An 18,528-nucleotide genomic window follows, 5' to 3' on the forward strand; every position below is an offset into this window, starting at 1 on the left:
TCTTCATTTCTTAAGATGTAAAGTTAGAAAAATTGGTAAACCTTTCCCTTTTGTTGTGATTATGGTTGTTATATTGTTGGTAAGGTTTAATGTCTAAGGACTTAATAATAAATAACTTAAAAAACAGAAACATAATGTTGATAATATATCCCAATTACCAATATAAAAATCCTTATTAACTGAAACGATCTCTGTATAAATTATCCTACAATGTTCTATGTCCATGTCTCTGTTATAGTTAGAAAACGAACAGTACACAGCCAAATGTGCCACATATGATAATCATATAATAATCGTATGTTAATCATATGAAAATCAAGAAAATCATATGATACTAACTTATGATAGTCTTATGATTATCATATGATTCTCATATGTTAATTTTGGCTCAAAAACAATCATGCGATTATCATATGTAAAGCGAATCATATGATTATCATATCGTGCTCGATTTATATGATAATTATATGGTGCAAACCATATGATTCTCATGTGTAGCACATTTTCCAGTGTATATGTATTTCATCATGGGTTAGTTTGTTAGAAGGAATTACGGGGAAGACAACTTTATGGGGTTTTTTTAGAGGTAAAAATTTGATATTATAATTCAGGATTGTATTTTTCTATAGAGCCTGGGAGAGTATCTTTTCTTTGTAAGCTTTATACATCTTGGTGGTACAGATTTAGTAGTGGGTGTAGGAATATTACTCAGTTATGTTTCAATGCAGAATGAAGCAGTGCACTATATTTGGTCCTAACATTGCACATGATTATTTGATTCATTCAAATTAAGCACTTTATCAGGTCCAAATAAGGTACTTTCACATGTGATAAAGGGTAAACATTGTATCAAAATAGTGCACTGATATATGTTATCCTGGCCAAAAAGTACAGTAACTTCTACAATTCAAAATAGTTCACTGATATATGTGATCCTGGCCAAAAAGTGCACTTGTTTCTTCAATTCAAAATAGTGCACTGATATTTGTGATCCAGGCCTAACTGCACTTTTATGCATGTATCAGTATGGACTTTGCACTAAACTGTGCACTTCCTAATCCATTGCAAAGGCTAATTGGTTTGTTTGAAAATATCACCTCTTGTAATATTGTACTTGCAGAATAAAAATTGGTGCTCTAGGCATAATGCAAAAAGTGAGAAGTAAAATAGCATTATGATTTAGGCCTTATCTGTATTGCATTTGTTTTTGTTTGTGGTACAGCCACCATGGTTCCCAATTCAAGGTTCCTAGTAAGAAAAATAGTATGAAGATTTGTGATTTATTTTTTGATTCATTTGTTGTTAAACGATAAGTTAAAATTAAATTTTGATATTGTCAATTAAGAATGGACTTATAACCTTTCCTCTCAACCACATTTCATTGCCTTCATCTTTTGCATATTTTTTGAAAATGTAAGTCTTATGCTTTTTTGGTTGTATAAAAACATAATTTCATTTTATTACTTTCACAGTGGCCCAAGAAATGGAACTATCAAAGCTGTATGAGATTTTAGAGGCCCAGAAAGATGAGATTGAACACCTGAACAGTCTCTTGGACCAACTATCAGTGCAGAATGCTGGCCAAGGTGCTCCTTTAGTGGATGATGAACTTTGGAAGCTGAGACAAGAGGTCAACAAACTAAAAGAGACTTTGGCCATGCAGTCAGCATATATACAGACAATGCCTCAGTTGGCATCATCAACTGGGACACAGGCTCAGTTTGATATGCCCCAGCCACCAGGGGCAAGACCGGTATGTACAGAATTTTATATGAGTGTTTTATTGTTTGTTGCTAGTGATTGGTGTGAATTTGTATTGATGTAATTTAAAAATGTGCAAGATTTAAATGTAAGTTTTATGTCTTTTTAACACTAAACCTTATTTTCAGTTTCACAAGGACACATCCTGCTTGAAATTGTGATTTGTAACTTTTTAAAAATCCCTATGTAATTTTGCTCATTCACTTAAATATGATGTTTACTAAATATGTATAGTGGTTTAAACCATAATTGCTGAACAGGGATATCATATAACACTTCATGTTTTGCTAGCTTATAATGCATTTTACAGACTAATACTGACTTAATGATGTCAAAATGCCCTTAATTTGCCCCATAACCTTTTGTGTTTACTAAACAGGGTGTAGGATCATATGGCACTCAGGCCTCAGGACCTATTGGCATGCGTGGGCAAGCAACTGGTCCTATTGGTTTGCCTGGGCAGGCACCAGGGCCCCTAGGAAGATCAGCACCAGCACTGTTGCGTCATTATGGTCCTAACATGAATGTTGCACCTGGTGTAGTACCAGTGGCTAGTATGGTTAGTGTGCTATAACTCATGTTTTGCTTTGGCTATAACTTTCGTTCGTATGTTCACGCTGTGTATTTTGTAATGTGCTTATTATCAAACTTTTGAAATGAAGCACTTTTTAGTTGTATTGTAAGCATAGGGATGAACAACTCTTATCTATTTCTATTCTGTAAAAATATTTCAATACATGTATTTTCAGTATTCAAATTAGCTGTTCCAGTGCCTTCAATTTTTAAATTTGGACCTTTAAATTTCATTTTACTGAAATCCCTGACCTCCAATTGTCTAAATTGACACTTTATGTAAGACCTCTCATTTTCTTGAAATGCCCCTTTGCTTTAAAATTTGAGAAAGTCCAGGACATAATACTCTTGAAAGTTAATTTGAACCCCTGTGTCTTTTTTGTGTTCAAGGTTAGGCTGCAATTCACCAGGCTATTTGCTTAAGGGATGAATCCATACTATCTTTATATTAGTCAGAGATTTCTTAGGCTTTATTTAAGTTTTCACTGAACTCCTTAGTTGTGAATTTTGGAACTAAAACAGAAAACTAAGTAAAAAAGAATGAAAAGAACTAACCAAATTTTAAAAGTGCAGGGAAAGTATTGTATCTCCATGTGATATATAGTCATACCAAACAAGAAAATGGATTTTTTTTGGCAACAAATAAATTAAGTGTCAGTCTCTGTAAGAATCAGGCAGTTGGTGAAACTTGGTATGAAAAAACCCATCATTTTGAAAGTTCAATTTGACTATTTGTACCAGAAGGACATGATTTCCCAAATCACTTTGGTAAATTGAGTTAAAATTTTATTTAAATGTACAGAAAATGAACATTGCAATGACAGGTAACTCTGTCAAAAACTACATTTTTCTAACATTCTATTGAAAATTTTCTTAGCAAATTCAGTAATGTAGAGATCAAACTATTTTTTTTCAAATAGAGAATGCATCCTTGTGTGAAATTACATTGTCTGATTGGTGGGTTTTTGACATGCATGTTTCTGATTTTCCCGTTTTGCTTGATTCTTTCAGAGACTGACACTTAATAACCCCAAATTATTGGTTTTGGTGATTTATTATTTAGATGTCTTGGCAATGGAATATACCATACGATTTAATTAAACAGGGAACATCCTATGGCCCACCAGGAGGGGTTGTGTCAGGAGGCTTTGGAGGAGGATATAGAGGGGGTGCAGAAAACAGAGGTGCTAGAACACCACCTGGTGTTCATCCATCTGATGGAAGGTCAAGGTCTGGAGAGAGATATCCAACATATGGTAGTCCTGTGAAGAGATCATCAGGTATGATATTATATCCCACCTCAATATTGGATGCAACTTTTCTATCCGTCATTTTTTCCCTACGAATTTCATTGCAACGGTCTCGGCTGTCTATGGATGGATTGATTTCAAATTTATGTGTGGCTTCATATTTCTTGGTTCATTCACATTTTTTATGGAATAATAGAGAAAATTTTCATCCCAAAAATCATGGCTCCCACTGGATAAATTGATTTCAAATGTGATATGTGGCTTCAATAGATGGGGCATGTTGTAAGCAATTTTAGTTGCTGTACGAAATCAAACTTCTTGTACCAGTGAAGGTATACTAAGCATGACTATTATTATTCTTTATCAGCCTTAGATATTGAGTTTCTGATATTTTCTCATTAATTTTTAAGTGTATTCAAAGGAGTAATAATTTAGTAAAACATTTTCATAATATAATAAGAGTCTAGATTACCAGTATATTTGTAGAGTAGCACAAACAAAAACTCCCTTTTCATTCATACCTACCAGGTGAGGCTGCTGAGCCAGATACCCAGAGTGTTAAAAGTCACAGGAGTGGACGTAGTGGTCGCAGTGGACGCAGTGGACGCAGTGGTAAACATAGGAGAAGCTCATCAGCACCTAAAACTGCATTTGAACCTGTGCATAGACCATTGGCTTACAATCCTGCAATGGGATCCTCCCCCACTCGCAGTTTACCTGCTCCAGTATTCCACCAGCCTGGTAGTTCAACAAGATCTGTGCCTGCTGGTATTGGTGCAAGTGCCCCAGTGGGCATGAGTGGTGCTGGAATGGGTCCATCAGGTGGTTTTGGAACACAGACGTCTGGTTATAGGGGCACACAGACACCAGGCTATGGTGCTACACAGACCCCTGGAGTTGCTGGAACACAGGCAGGAGGACCAAGCTTTGGATTTGTTCTACCACCTGGAGTCCAGAATTACCAACCAACAGCCAGTGGTTCTGGTCAGCCATTAGGTTATAAATCTGGCCGCTCATTCTTACCAGCCTATTCAACATCACCTGAACGGCCACCTGGGAGGATATACTATCCATCTGGTGGTGGAATCCCGATGCCACCTCCACCACCTCCACCCCCTGTGCCTCATGGATCACCAGGTCCCAGGGTGTCATATCTACCAGTTAGTCCCATAGCATCAGGAACACCATTGTCAAGGAGAAGTGCTCATGAAGGCTCTATGACTGTCCCACCCAGTCCTATTGGTGAGTAATCTATGTAGATACATGTATTATATTCAGATCAGATTTTTTCCCTCATTTTTTGTTCAGTTTTGTAGTTGTAGGAAAATAAAGTTATAGTTTGTGCTCTTGTTCGTAAATATATCAGTAAATATAATGTCGTAAATGTAAGTTTGTATTATGGCTATTTTTGCCAGGATTTTTAAGGCAATATTTATGGGGTTCTTAACTCCTGGGAAATTCTCATGAAAAATTGGGTTTGTTCACACAGCACCAACTCATACTTGTGATCAAACCTGAAAAATGCATCATGATATTTAAAGTTCCAATTTCACACCAGTCTATAGATTGTATTGTTCTGACTAGAAAATTCTGCAGGAATCAGTAGTTGGGTTATTGTCATCCCATGTCAACATTGCCATGGGATTTACCTGTAGCAGCACAATTGTCTGTTCATAATATATAATCAGCATCCTAGATGGGTTTTTGACCTAACTGGACATACTCTATCCTTATGAACACTAGCATATAGAATCGTATTGTTTCCAAAGGTCATTAGCCAAATTTTTACATGGTATTGGGATTTCAGGCTTTGCAATACCCTTCACTTTTATTTTTAAAAAATTGAATGCTACTGTCTGTTAGTTCTACTCCCATTCATATACATTAAACTCTGGGACAAATTTAAGTAGCATTTTTATTGAAAGTCAGACAGTAGGCGATTCATACATGTCAAAAACCCACTAAATTCACTTCTATATTTAATTCAGAAATAGTTACAGACTACAAAACCAATCTTAGTTTGTCATTCAGTTTTTGCACTTATGAGATAAAAATTATATACTAGTAGAGTTTATATGAAATTAGCACTTTGCAAGAGTTATCATCCTTGATTAAAGAGGTAGAGGATTGTATTGCTTGCTCTAAAATACAGACTAGTTGCATAACAATATGGCATCTGTAGATTAAAAAAGCATGATTTGTTGGGTATTTGTGTACCTTTTATCATCTGTACCTTTCCCAATATCTGAATTATATATGGAATGGTAGTTAAACGTACCTTGTATTGAATTTTTTTTTAGTCTTTTATTCATCTCCTGATCAATTTATCTAAATTTCAAAAGACACGGTTTATCGATACACATTAAACAAACATAGACCAAATGATTCTTTTCAGTAGCTAGTATTTTAGAACTGAAATGAACACATCATTGATTTCTAGGTATTGATTACCCCAAAGTTTTATTGGTTGAAATCTTGCTGATTTACCTGTCTATGTAGTTATTATTTGATAATTTGCTTTGTTTAAGATTCAATTTTTAAACATGATTTTAAGGTAACAGTATTATCCTATCCTAACTACCTATAATTAGGATTATTGCTACTTTTCAGATTTAAATTTTTATCCAGGTTTAGGTACTATTCTGTTATCCAATGGGGTTCCATTTGCATATAACTCAACAACTCACAAGTGTGAAAAGGGTAATCATGCTGTGTTCCCATCAAATAATAAAGGGCATCAACATTGACACTCAATTTTTATGTCTTATGCAGTTTCAATTCTTTCCATTTCTCAGTTTATGAGTGATCTATCAGTCTTTCTTTCCAAAGTTCTCAAAATTATAAAATTATTATTTTAAAGTTATTTTACCATTGTTCAACAAGACTTTAATCAAACTTTGAGATGGAGTATACTTTGGTCCCAATGTTTATCTGTTTGTCACTTTTTGATGCCTGGATCATGCTGATGCAACTAAATCTTTTCAATTTAAAAAAATAGCATTGAGTAATACAGCTCATTTTCAATCAGTACATGTCCAGGAATCATGGCCTTTTTACTTTATAAATTTGGAATACTTGGCTTAATCGATTTTTTTCTGGTTTTCATTGTGCATGTCACACCCTAGCCATGTTTTATGTATTTAATTTAAATCTCTTTTGATGGTTATTTAAGGCATTAAGTATTTAGAAAATACTGGTATTTAGTTTTGTTGAAAATTTATTCTAATATACTTTTATGAATTAATTTGTAGTTTACTGAGAAAAATTAATATTTTATAGATATAGATTATCTGATTAAATATGTAAATACTTTATAAAACTGTAAATAAAATCTTATAGGGTTTTACATATGCCACTTTATCCATAGCATATAAATAAGGTTTAAAATGGTAATCTATTAGTTCTGCTTGGGTAGACAATGATTGAATCTATTTAACACCATTTAAGTTTTTAAATGCCCCTCTGTGGAACCCCCAATACCTGTTTAGTGATAGGTTTTAACATGTTTGATCAATCGAATTGTAATAAGACAGTGTTACCGGGTTAATTAAACCGTGGGTCATCTTTAATTCTTGTGAAGATGAAATTTTTTAGGTTCTAGATCTTTTATTGTAGGTTGATGATCAGGATTAAAGGGGATTAGTGTTTATTTAGGAGTAGACTTGCCAAGAACTGTTATATTGGCAAAGTTGTTTTCAGGTCAAATTTAAACATGGATATTTAGTCATTATGATTTGAAGTAAACATCATAAAATATGATTATTGGATAAAAAGGAGATTTTCTTGGCAAGACTAACACAAAATAATCTTACAAAAGCATTCTTATTGAGGTCAGCAAACTTAAGCAGAGTGCTACAAAGGGATAAACAATTGTTTCTGGATAGTGTGCTTTGACTGAATGTTACAGGGGCTGTTCAATGTTAGGATGTTCTGATTGTTTTCAGTGGCTGGATCTATAGATATGTCTGGTGGACAGCCCCGAGGGATACTGAAGAGCCCAGCAACAGGCTCTGATGACAGCTACCTATTCTGTAATGTTCCAGAGCATCATGATCTGGTAAGTGTTCTGTATTGTTAATAAAGACCCTATTTTCTTAGTTGTGGGGAAGTTGATGATAATGTACTTCTGTGAGTTAGGGCATGGGGAAAAAGTAGTACCAAAATAAATGTTTTCTCATAGAAGTATATGTACATGTATTGCACATGTACCAAGTCATACTCATAGTTAAGACAATAAGTTTGATCATTGCTCTGAGTTTTTTATATATGATTAATGGTTTAATTGCCTTGATGGGTATAGATCTAGAGATTGCATTCTCAATATGGTCTCCATTTTTTGTATTTGGCATACTTAGTAGTCTATAATAGGTTTGGGCATTATATCATGAGTGGAGCTTGTTTTTTAAGTGTTAAATCTACAATGTTCTCTACTGCATTTTAATTTTTTTAAATATTATAAGAAATGCATTTCTTTAGATCATCAAAGACAAATTTATTTGGCAAATTTTTTTATTTTTCTCTTGTATGGGGGAATCCTTCCAAAAATTATTATGAGGATCAATGTCTATAATTTTTAAGATACTAAAAATTAAAAATGTATTATACAAATACCTGAAGAAAGCACTTTTTGTACAAACTTATATAGAATTTTCACGTTTTCCATTTAGTTTGGAGTATAATATTTAGATCGGGTTATTATACTTTGTATTGAGGAGTGATTCAAACAAATATAATAGATTTCTTGGTTTAAAGCAGTAATATGGCTTTCCCGGTAAATCTTTCATTTGCTTTCTTAATTTTTAAATATGATACTTGCTGAATTCAAATTTTGTAGACCATACTAGTATGGTTCAGAAAAATGATGACCCAAAATAGATAATCTGACTTAACTGGTGGTCTGTGTCCAAACACTTCATTTACTTTAAATATTCCAAGTTTGAACAGGTTATTAATACAATGTTATCATTTCCTTTCATTTATTTATTTATTCATTGATTGAAGCAGTTAACAATAGGGTTGACTTCTTTTAGAGGTTTAAATCGGGCATGAGTATGAGGAAATTACCTAATCTACTTGATAAATTTTGTAAAGCTGTGGGATGTGTAAAAAAATAAAAATCTTTCTGGTGGAAGGTTAATAAGTGGCATTGGTCCAGTATTTTCTATTTTTCTTATGAACCAGGAGCTAAAATGTACTGGTACCCAAATTGGGGAATTATCTCGCATTTGGCTTTACATGACATTGAACAGGACATGATTTTGTAAAATTGTGCTTTGCACCCTGAGATTTTTAGTGCATGGAGTAAATACATTTATGCTTATCTAAAAATATGTATATTCTTCATCTTGTTTGATCTTATAAGTTGATCTTCATTGAAATTTTGTGTAGTCTTAGATTTATAGTTAGATACATATATTGAAAACCATTGGCCGTATCTAACCTTTACACTTTATACAATCTACTCCATCTCCAGATTAACAAGTAGCAACAAACATGCTCTGTATTTAACAATTTAAACTTAGATTTGTTTTGTTTTTTTTTAGTTACTACTCTATTTTAGAATAAAGATACAGATGTTAGATTGTGGTGTTCTGTTTTCCATTTAATTCTGACAAGCTAAGGGTCAAACTACCATAATAGTAAAAATATATTTCAGGACTACTGTATGGAAATCCAGTGTGACTGCTACATAGACAAATATTTTTCATGTGAAATTCATGTTAATCAAGCTTCACATGAAATTCTTCTGATCTTAACTTTAAATTGATATGACTTTCACTTGAAATTCAGTTAAGACAAATTTCATGTGAAAAGTTCATGTGAATTTCATTTGAAGGCTTGATTTACCCATAATTCAAGTTTATTTGCTTAATTCATGTGAAATTTGTGTAAAAATCATAGGAAATAGTTTGTCCTGTGTACAGCTGTTACATGTTAATCTTTTTTTGTGAAATTATTTATCATTACCCTGTGTATTTAGCACTAACTCTCTCTTTTTAAGACTTACAAAAACTTAGGCCTAGTGAAAAGTAAAATGAAAATTAGTGCTGAAAATTAAAAAAATATATATATATATTTTTTTTTTTATCATTTTAGTCTAATGGTAATTTCCAATTAATTTATAAGTATCCTAACAAATTGAGTGCCTTTTGTGCAACTGTTTGGGATTTGGAGGAGGTCAATCTTAAGATTAGAAACTTTTATTTGGATTCTGCATGTATATAATACTAACATAAGCTCTTGTGAGCTTTTAATAGAATATAAATCTGGAATCATGATCCCATCTGTCAATGATCTCCAGTTTGATTAATTATCAATAGTCAAGAAAATATAAAAAGGAACACTTAGGGATTGTTCATAAAAGAATTTTTTGGAGCCTTGTTGACTTATTTGATATAATCATATGGGCATTTCCAATTTTGATTAGGGATTTGACCCCCTGGCCCTCACTAATTGGTCACTAATTTGTATAAATGAAATGAACTATCTGTACAGGATTATAACGACCCTGACGGAGATGGGGACTATAACCATAACTATGATCCTTGGTTTGTGCCAAACTGTTTTGATTTGTTTGATATTGAATTGATTTATTTTGACTTAACAAAATATAAACAAATACATATCAAGATCTTCTTTATTTATTATTAATATATAAGTTTGGCACTCAATACTAGTTCTCGTACCCTTGGAGACAAAGAATATTTTTGCTGATCTCAGCAATTTCCAGACAAATTGTAAACAAAGTTAAGTGTTAAAAAATTTGGGAGAAAATCAACAAGTGTTTAAATTTGAATTGGTTTTGTGTTGAGCTAAACCTTTCTAAGATATATTTGAGATATGCATGCATATTTGATTTTATTCTGCACATGAAATGAATTCAATGATTAGATTGTCTGAATTTAACAGTCAAACCTGTATTAAATGACCTTCTAAGGATTCAGGTGGTTGTTTAAACAGGTTGGACTGTTTATACAGGTAAACCTGTATTAAGTGGCCTTCTAAGGATTCAGGTGGTTGTTTAAACAGGTTGAACTGTTTATACAGGTAAACATGTCTAAACCAAACCCTGAATACTGTGAAAGTACTTCAAACTGCTTGAAAAAATAATATTGAGTAGAAAAATTATGAAAAAAAGGTTGTACAAAAACTTTCAATTTGACTTTACCTAAATCAAATTGTAAAAGCCAGTATATAATGAAAGTGAAACTATTACTTTTACAGGAGGATTACATTGCAGAGTTACAAGAAAAAGTCAAGAGATTGAAAGCAAAATTCATCAAAAATCAGGTTTGTATTGAAAACAACTGAATTTAAAAGTTTCAAGATACTTTTACAGTAAGGGTTTGTCTTTAATGCTTATGTCTGAAGAGTAATCTAAATAAACCAGAGTTCTTTTGATACTTTTCATATCACTTTCATCTGCATTTGAAAAATTAAGACAAATCTACCAGTATATGCTTTCTTTATTAATAGTATTTACTGAAAACAAAACATTGGATTATATGGAAATTCTCGTGACTACTTACTGAACAGTGAATATATGAAAAAATAAATGCTAAAAATTTCTCATTGAATGGCAGTTTTTTTTTAATTCTCCAAATCCCATTTTGTTGTATCAGGAGGCCAGAGAAGATGAGGAAGCTGACGAGGAACACAGACTGATCAGGAGACTACGGGCTGAACTCGAGGTAAACTACATAACACATACATAAACATATTGTCAAATCAAACTCCCTCATGGAATTAAAGATCATGGTATCAAGGCTTAATAATCAAAGATATGTGTTTAAAAACAGGACATTCACAAGACCGACATTCAGTGTTATGGAATGATTTTTTTCATGTTCGTTTTTGTTTTTAAAGGAAAGAAGAGATGAGTTAGAAGGATTGGACCTGGCAATAGAGAGGCAGAAGAAAAGTTTAAAGGATCTGAAAAGGGAAGAAAAGAACCTGATGTCTGAGAGACAGTCAGCCAAGGAGGAATTAGAACTGATCAGTAGAGAAAATGCTAGACATAGAAGGTATGTTATATTTATAGACTACATTAACAGCTCTGTTTACCATAGCCACTTTGGTGGTTTGGTGAAGCATGCTTGGCTCCCCTGCCGAGACACACCAAAAACTTCAAAATTTGTAGTCCTAGCTTTTTTGCCAAGCACATAGTATTTAGTGGATAGAGGACGTGTTGGCTTCACGTCTGAACATTGTGTTCAAGTGAGGTGGCATTCTTTCCTGGGAGCTGTTGCTTTTGTGAACAAACACAATAAAGCTCTAGTTCAATGTGTTGGACTAGTACCAAGCTAGGTCTGTTCAGTTGGTCAATTGTTCTCATCCTGAAATGCATGGAATATCTGCCATAGGACATTAATCCGTAAGCAGTCACCATTACTGAAATAATCATTGTTTACTTTTTCATCTTATTCATTTTTGTGACCCCCTTCTACTACATTTCTAAAATTTCATTTACTGTTGAGGTCACATTTGTTTGCTACTGCAATTTTTTTATTGTTACTCTCTGACAAATTCTGTGTTTTTAATACAATTAAATTTTCTTTTCATCAGCCAAAGTTAGCATTTTCAACTGCTACATCTACAAAATTCATTGTTTTGTTGAAAGTATTGTTCCTTGAAATGTTATAACAATTCAGATTTATTTTTAGGCCTAAAATAGTAATGGATGATGATTCAGATGACTCTGTCAGTGAAGGATTAAAAACTAGTCGAAGAAATTACCTCAAGGATGAAATCAACGCTTTAGAGCGAACTCTGGCCAAGAGGAGAGGACAGTTAAAGAATGCAGACCGGTTGCTGAAGGAATGTAACACTGATTTAATGGATGCCAGAGAGCAGGTTTGCTTGATTTGAATAAAGCTTCAAGTTTATTTTTGAATAATAAAGATGTTAAGAGTTGTATTAACATGCAGGTTTTTTCATATATTTTATCTTCTTATCTGTAGCACTTAAATCTTCAAACAAATAAAGGTTATAGATTTTCAATTACCTTATTTTACTTGAATTCCTGATTTTTTTTGGCTCATCAACTAGGCATATCTTGACAAATATGTTAGGACTTCACCTCAAGATGTTGAATTGATTTTTTTCTAGGCAAAGGATACTGTCAATAAGTTTGACACTGCAGCATCTGGGCTAGAAAACACTGTTAAAGAGAGGGATGAGCTGGAGAGAAGGGCAAACTTGGCTGCATTAGAACTACTCAAGACCCAGGAATCTCTTGGCTCCCTCAGAAATGAGTTACGAGATATGGAGAGGAAGCGCAATAAACAGGATCGGTTATTACGAGATGTTACTCAGGTATGCATGATGTAATGTTCTTGTATTAGATTTTACTGGATTGAACCACACAATACAAAAACACAAACATCATTTAAGGCTCCATTAATTTAATATCCACTCAAATGTAACTTTACTCATTTAGTAATTTTGTTATTACTCTTCAAATGCATCAGCATTATTACATATCCTCATACATTGAGTGCATCCAAAATAGTTAACTCTATGATATTACACATAGGTAAGATTGTAGGTTATAATTTTGATATGTAAGGCCAATCAAAATTAATTTCTGGTGAGGGAGGGCCGCAAGTTTTATTATGAGTTTGCTTCAGCCAGTTTGACTTTCCAGGCCAATAAGCTCTGTGAATTGTGTAGAATGGAAATCATTTAAGTAAAAGGTTGTGTATTTGCTATTAAATGTAGTTTTGTATAATTGTAGTACCTAGCTTCACAGTACAAAGATATAACTCCAATGTGTTTTAGGTTTCTTTTTTTGGTATCAACTTGATAGTAAATCCTTAAATTTTTCACAGGTTATAAACAAGAGAGATGTTGAATACAAAGATGTTGACAGCAGAGTTCGGGCAGCTACAGAGAAGTATGTATATGTACAGTTATAAGATATCTTTTAAATTTAATCTTTGGAAAATCCCAAAAATAACTTGTAAGTTTAAGACAAAGAATAATATAGTCTTCAAAATCAAGAAAAATGGTGTATTTTAATTTTTCAAAGATAAAAATGCCAAGATATACATTGTACTTGTAATAACAATGGTTACTTATAAATATTTCATGCTATTGCATATTGAAGTCTTGTGAAATTCTTTTTATATGAGTAGTTGAAGGATATGCTCAAGAAATATAATTTCTTAAATTTTTTTTTGTAGTTTACGGAGATTACATGATGAAATCAATACAGCTACACAAAGGGAAAAAGAGACTTTAGCAGCACTGCGAGATGCCGAGGATGTTCTCGGCAAGCGACGGTCAGACATACAACGTATGAGAGACCAGGTACGTCGTGCCTTGTCTAATAAATAGTGACAGTTATAACAATTTCTTATAATAGCTATCTTTGTACCATATATATAATCTGCTTGACCATCAAATGGAAGCTTTAATGAGTTATGACAATGAGTTTATTGTTAAAACTTAATTGTAAATTTTGTACCGGTAAACATGATTTGTCAATGGTGAAGTAAAGTATTGTGTGAAAAATTAACATTTTTTGTCTGATTTAATGTAGTTTTGATACTGAAATCAAGTTTTTATCTTAGATTTATTTTACAAAATGATTTTTTAAACCCTATTTTAAATCTGGATTATTTTTTTTACTGTCTGACTGAGCATGTAACCCCAGATAATTGTTAATTTCTTCATAGAAAATATTTCTTCTATTCTTATGATACTTCCAATAATATAGCCTTATGATAAATTATTTCAAAATTATGACTATCTAATACTAGCAATTCTTACTTTTAAAATGACAATCAATACTCAGTATTATTTGTATTAACAGTATTTTAAGTACAGTTGTACTTAATGATAATTTATACTCAGTAACATAGATGGTAGAAAACTAATGTTAATGTGGAAAGCTTTAAGTTCCCAATATTCAGAAAAATGTGTGTACCAATAGTTTTTTCATGAGTATTAAATTTGAAGTTTATGATAAAATAAATAACATGGCAGAACTTAATTTGCATCTAGAGCTTTCAAAAGGCAAAACATTACTACTTTTTTTTACCAACCATTCCCGTTAAATACTTTTTGGATGTCTTTTTATGATTTCTTTTGCAGTTGGCCGTTTTTGATGATAGCTCATGAGGAGGTGGTAATATTCCACCAAATCTTTGGTTTGTCAGGGACATTTTGGTTTTATGTATCAAATATCTAGTGTGCTGGTGTGTGTGACCACCATGGTTTAACTTTGACCCCAAGGTCACATTTTTTGCTCTTTGACCACATTATTCTTCGTATAACTCAAAATGCACTACTAATTTGCATGAAGTTCCTTTAATGTCACCATATATGGGGAGGGATAATTAATAATTCATCACATGGTGTTTGCTGCAAATGGTTGTAAAGCTGTTGTTTGCCAGCTTTTTTTATGATGCTAAGATTTATTATGGCTTATAAATAAAGTTGATTATTTAGAAATTTTCTACTAGTTAAACTTGTCGACTATGTTTGATGTGTAAATTTCAGAATTTTGGACGTTTTTTTTTTTTATTGAATTTGCTTATTCTGAATAAGTATTTTATTCTTATATTAGTAAATTTTCACTATCACTTGGTGGGTTAACTTGGATTAAATGGAATTAGATGTAGAATTGTTTTTCTTAAGTGGTCAAAGAGCTAATTTTCACACCAACAGCACACAGATATAGTAAATTATTTTCCATTAAAACAAAGCATTTATTAATTTATTGTGCCATATGACTTTTTTTCTTTTAAATCCCTTAGGTTTTGTTTTCATCATCTACTGATTTTTTTTACTTGTGTTTACATGTAAAAAACTATGTAAATATTTTTTTTAAAAGTGTGGTTTCTGTCATATATTTCGAATTTGGTTTCTCTTTGTTTCATGAGCTTATAAACATTGTAAAAATAAATTGCATGGGGACAAAAGGTCAACTGCAAAAGGGAGATGACTGATGAATATTTGATCATCCAGATAGAATGCTAACATTTATCTTTCCATGAACTCTTATTTTAAATATGAAAAATGCTATAAATATGACTTTATCTTATTCAAATAGCTTCCATTTATGGTTATGCACATAGAAATACACTTAACATTTAATATATCAACATTTGTTTTTTTTCACAATGTCTCACAAATTTCATGTTAACCTTGCAATTCTCAATCAAAATCATAATCAAATCAATTGGGTTCAAGGGTCATTTGTTTATTTCATCAAAATTGATTTTAAAAATTAATGAAACTGTGTACCTATTTTGCATTCACAAAAAACTGCAATAAGCTTGTTTTTGCATTTTTACCATTTATGACCAACAGTAGATTAAGTCCAGACCAAATCATTGTCACAACCCATGCACTTTATTTCATTAGGGTATTTGTATATGTAGCTATTTGTTCTAGACAAATATTTGAAGAGTGCTTTTTTTTTTTTTAATTTGACAATATTTAGTCAGCTTTTATATGATAGTGATACCTGTATGTGTGATAAGAAAGCAATTTCTGTGATAATAAAATTTAAATGGAAATGAACTGTGTTTGTCATTCAAGACCTGTTATCCAGATGCTTATCTGGGTATTTTATATCTTGCAAGATAATATCATTCTTTTCATGTTATAAATGAATGTATTATCAGTTCTAATATAAGTTTAAGTTACCAGTAGTAATATTTAAGTGTTGCTATGGAAACAAACAAAAAAAGTGTAACTGATATGACCTGTAAAATATCTTAACAGTTTAACAACCTTTTATCATCCTGGTAGAAAGGGCCAATTAAATGTACAAGTCTTTTATAGAATCAGGCTGGGTTTGAAAAATCTAGAACTTGCATGTCACAAACCCACCAATTAAATGGTAGGTTTTCTCTTACAATAGCTTCTTATACTATTGTACTTTTTTCTTTCTCTACCTATCTTATCTGCTTATCTATCTATGAACATTGAAAGAAACTCTTTTAATAGCAAGTTAGAAAATTCCCTGAATGGTTCATTTGCAATGAATTTTTGAATAATCATAACTGATTTTATCAAAAAAATATGGCAAATGTGACCTTGCAATCATTGTTCTGTATAAGTAGAAATATTGAAACTACACTGTCAAAATAATGGTTTTTATTGACCTTTATATACTGCCAGGTTCTTTTAAGGACTTGAACTGGTATGATAATCAGAAAAAGACATACTATAGACAATCTGTTTCGGAATTCATTCAAGTTATAAAAATGTACACGTTCTTATTTCATTTTGAAAAAAATGGTGAGTAAAAGGCCTGTCATATTTTATGTTTGCACATTCAAGATTTTTTATATTCTAATTATTAGAAAATGTCCAAAGATTACATTAAATTCTCACCCCAAACATACATTGAAGAAATGTTTTTCATATATATTTTATGCAATGGAAAATGTAGTCTAAAACACTATAGCTACTTCCGTTTCAGTGGTGCAAATTTCTGCTACAATCACAAATAACTAAGTTTAAGAATGAAAATTCAACATAAAAAATAACTAGGAAAAGGTCAATATTTGTATACATCTGTTTGCAAGTGCATAAATTCATACCAAGCAAGTAAAAGACTATTTCATTTTACAATCTCATTTTACCAATCATTATGGCATAGAGCATTCATGCCTTGAAGTCTAATGATGATGACCAAGTAAAACTGCAAAAAAAATAATACTACAGGAGCGAAAGCCAAAACATTCAAAAACTATCAAAACCCTAAGAGTCAATTTATGCTGTGGTTTCATAACAAATTGTAGAACAAACAGATAGATCTAACAGAGACACCTGGCTGATGAAAGAACAGAATTGCAGACATTAACTTATTTTATTTTTTACTGGTTTATGAAACAAGCGAAAATAGTAATGTGAAAGTAACACTTTTATTCGTTGGCACCATTTAAAAAAAAAAAAAAAAACATAACAAGTTCTTAGATTTTTTAATTTTCGTGTATTTGCGACTTCATCATTAAAATGAATGGGAAATATCTTCACATTAGGAACCATATTTCTTGTTTCCAACAATTTAAACAGCAAGAATTGGTATCTTGTAAAAAAATAACACTTTCACAGCATCTACAGATGTCATGTGATATATTAATCCCGAAATAAATATACCCTAGGATTTCATTTCTTGTGAACTGTATACATTTGAAAACCAAACACAGTATATAATCACAAAATTTGAGATTTTGTTTTTCTATAATTCAGATTGAGTCCCAGAAAAGAGAACTTGAAAGAGTCGACCAAATGATGGGTAAGAAACGAACAGAATTACAACTTCTCCAGGACACTGCAGAGAGGAAACAGACAGAGTTAGCTTCTGTATTGAGAGAGGCTGATGCTGAGGCTACTGCCAAACAGAGAGAACTTAGGGTAATTATCATAATATGTGAAAATATTATTTTGATTCACATGATTGACTCTTTTGTGCAATGTTACTTTCCTGGAGATACCGGAAGTTATGTATCCATGCATCAAATGTCGCTTGGTTTTCATACTAGGTGGTAGATTTTTCACAATTAATGAAAGAAAGAATTTTTTTATGTTGCAAATGAAAAAAATTAAGGTTTACATATGTCATTCCTCATAATAAAATTTTTACCCAAAAATTCTCAGCTTCAGTTAATGAAGGGCTTTTGATATTTAATTCTCAGCTTCAGTTAATCACAGGCTGTTGATATTTAATTCAAAGTTTCATTTGTGTATACTGGATTTTGGAATATGTTTTCGTAAATGTATGACATGTAGTTTCTATTTTGGATAAACTTTTAATTCTTTATACAGTGGACTGCTAATATTCAAATTTTTCGTCACATTTTTCTAAGCTACTTCTTACAGCAAAAGTACTTAAATTCCTGGGTACCAATTTTCGTGGATCAGGGAAGAAACACAAGTTGTTGGATTCTTGAATTCGTGGTTTTGAACTTTTCAGTATACTCAT

General features: G+C 32.0%; 1 protein-coding gene across 15 annotated transcripts in view; it reads left to right on the forward strand.

Annotated features, from left to right (window-relative positions):
- Nucleotides 1–18,528, forward strand: part of LOC148612511 (uncharacterized) — a 68,303-nt gene that overhangs the window by 33,473 nt on the left and 16,302 nt on the right. For 12 of the 15 annotated variants that reach the window (XM_088594023.1, XM_088594015.1, XM_088594025.1 and 9 more), the window contains 14 exons: nt 630–653; nt 1,473–1,753; nt 2,141–2,320; nt 3,440–3,614; nt 4,113–4,826; nt 7,529–7,641; nt 10,809–10,874; nt 11,207–11,275; nt 11,451–11,608; nt 12,248–12,437; nt 12,693–12,899; nt 13,415–13,479; nt 13,769–13,895; nt 17,796–17,960. In XM_088594023.1, coding sequence (XP_088450149.1) covers nt 630–653; nt 1,473–1,753; nt 2,141–2,320; nt 3,440–3,614; nt 4,113–4,826; nt 7,529–7,641; nt 10,809–10,874; nt 11,207–11,275; nt 11,451–11,608; nt 12,248–12,437; nt 12,693–12,899; nt 13,415–13,479; nt 13,769–13,895; nt 17,796–17,960 — 2,534 coding nt within the window. The remainder of the gene's footprint in view (nt 1–629; nt 654–1,472; nt 1,754–2,140; nt 2,321–3,439; nt 3,615–4,112; nt 4,827–7,528; nt 7,642–10,808; nt 10,875–11,206; nt 11,276–11,450; nt 11,609–12,247; nt 12,438–12,692; nt 12,900–13,414; nt 13,480–13,768; nt 13,896–17,795; nt 17,961–18,528) is intronic. The other 3 variants (XM_088594020.1, XM_088594029.1, XM_088594027.1) reach the window with 2 other exon arrangements.

Source organism: Perna viridis, chromosome 7 (assembly GCF_037379345.1).
Source record: "Perna viridis isolate PV_CMFRI_1.1 ecotype Kerala chromosome 7, ASM3737934v1, whole genome shotgun sequence".
In the NCBI taxonomy this organism is placed as follows: domain Eukaryota; kingdom Metazoa; phylum Mollusca; class Bivalvia; order Mytilida; family Mytilidae; genus Perna; species Perna viridis.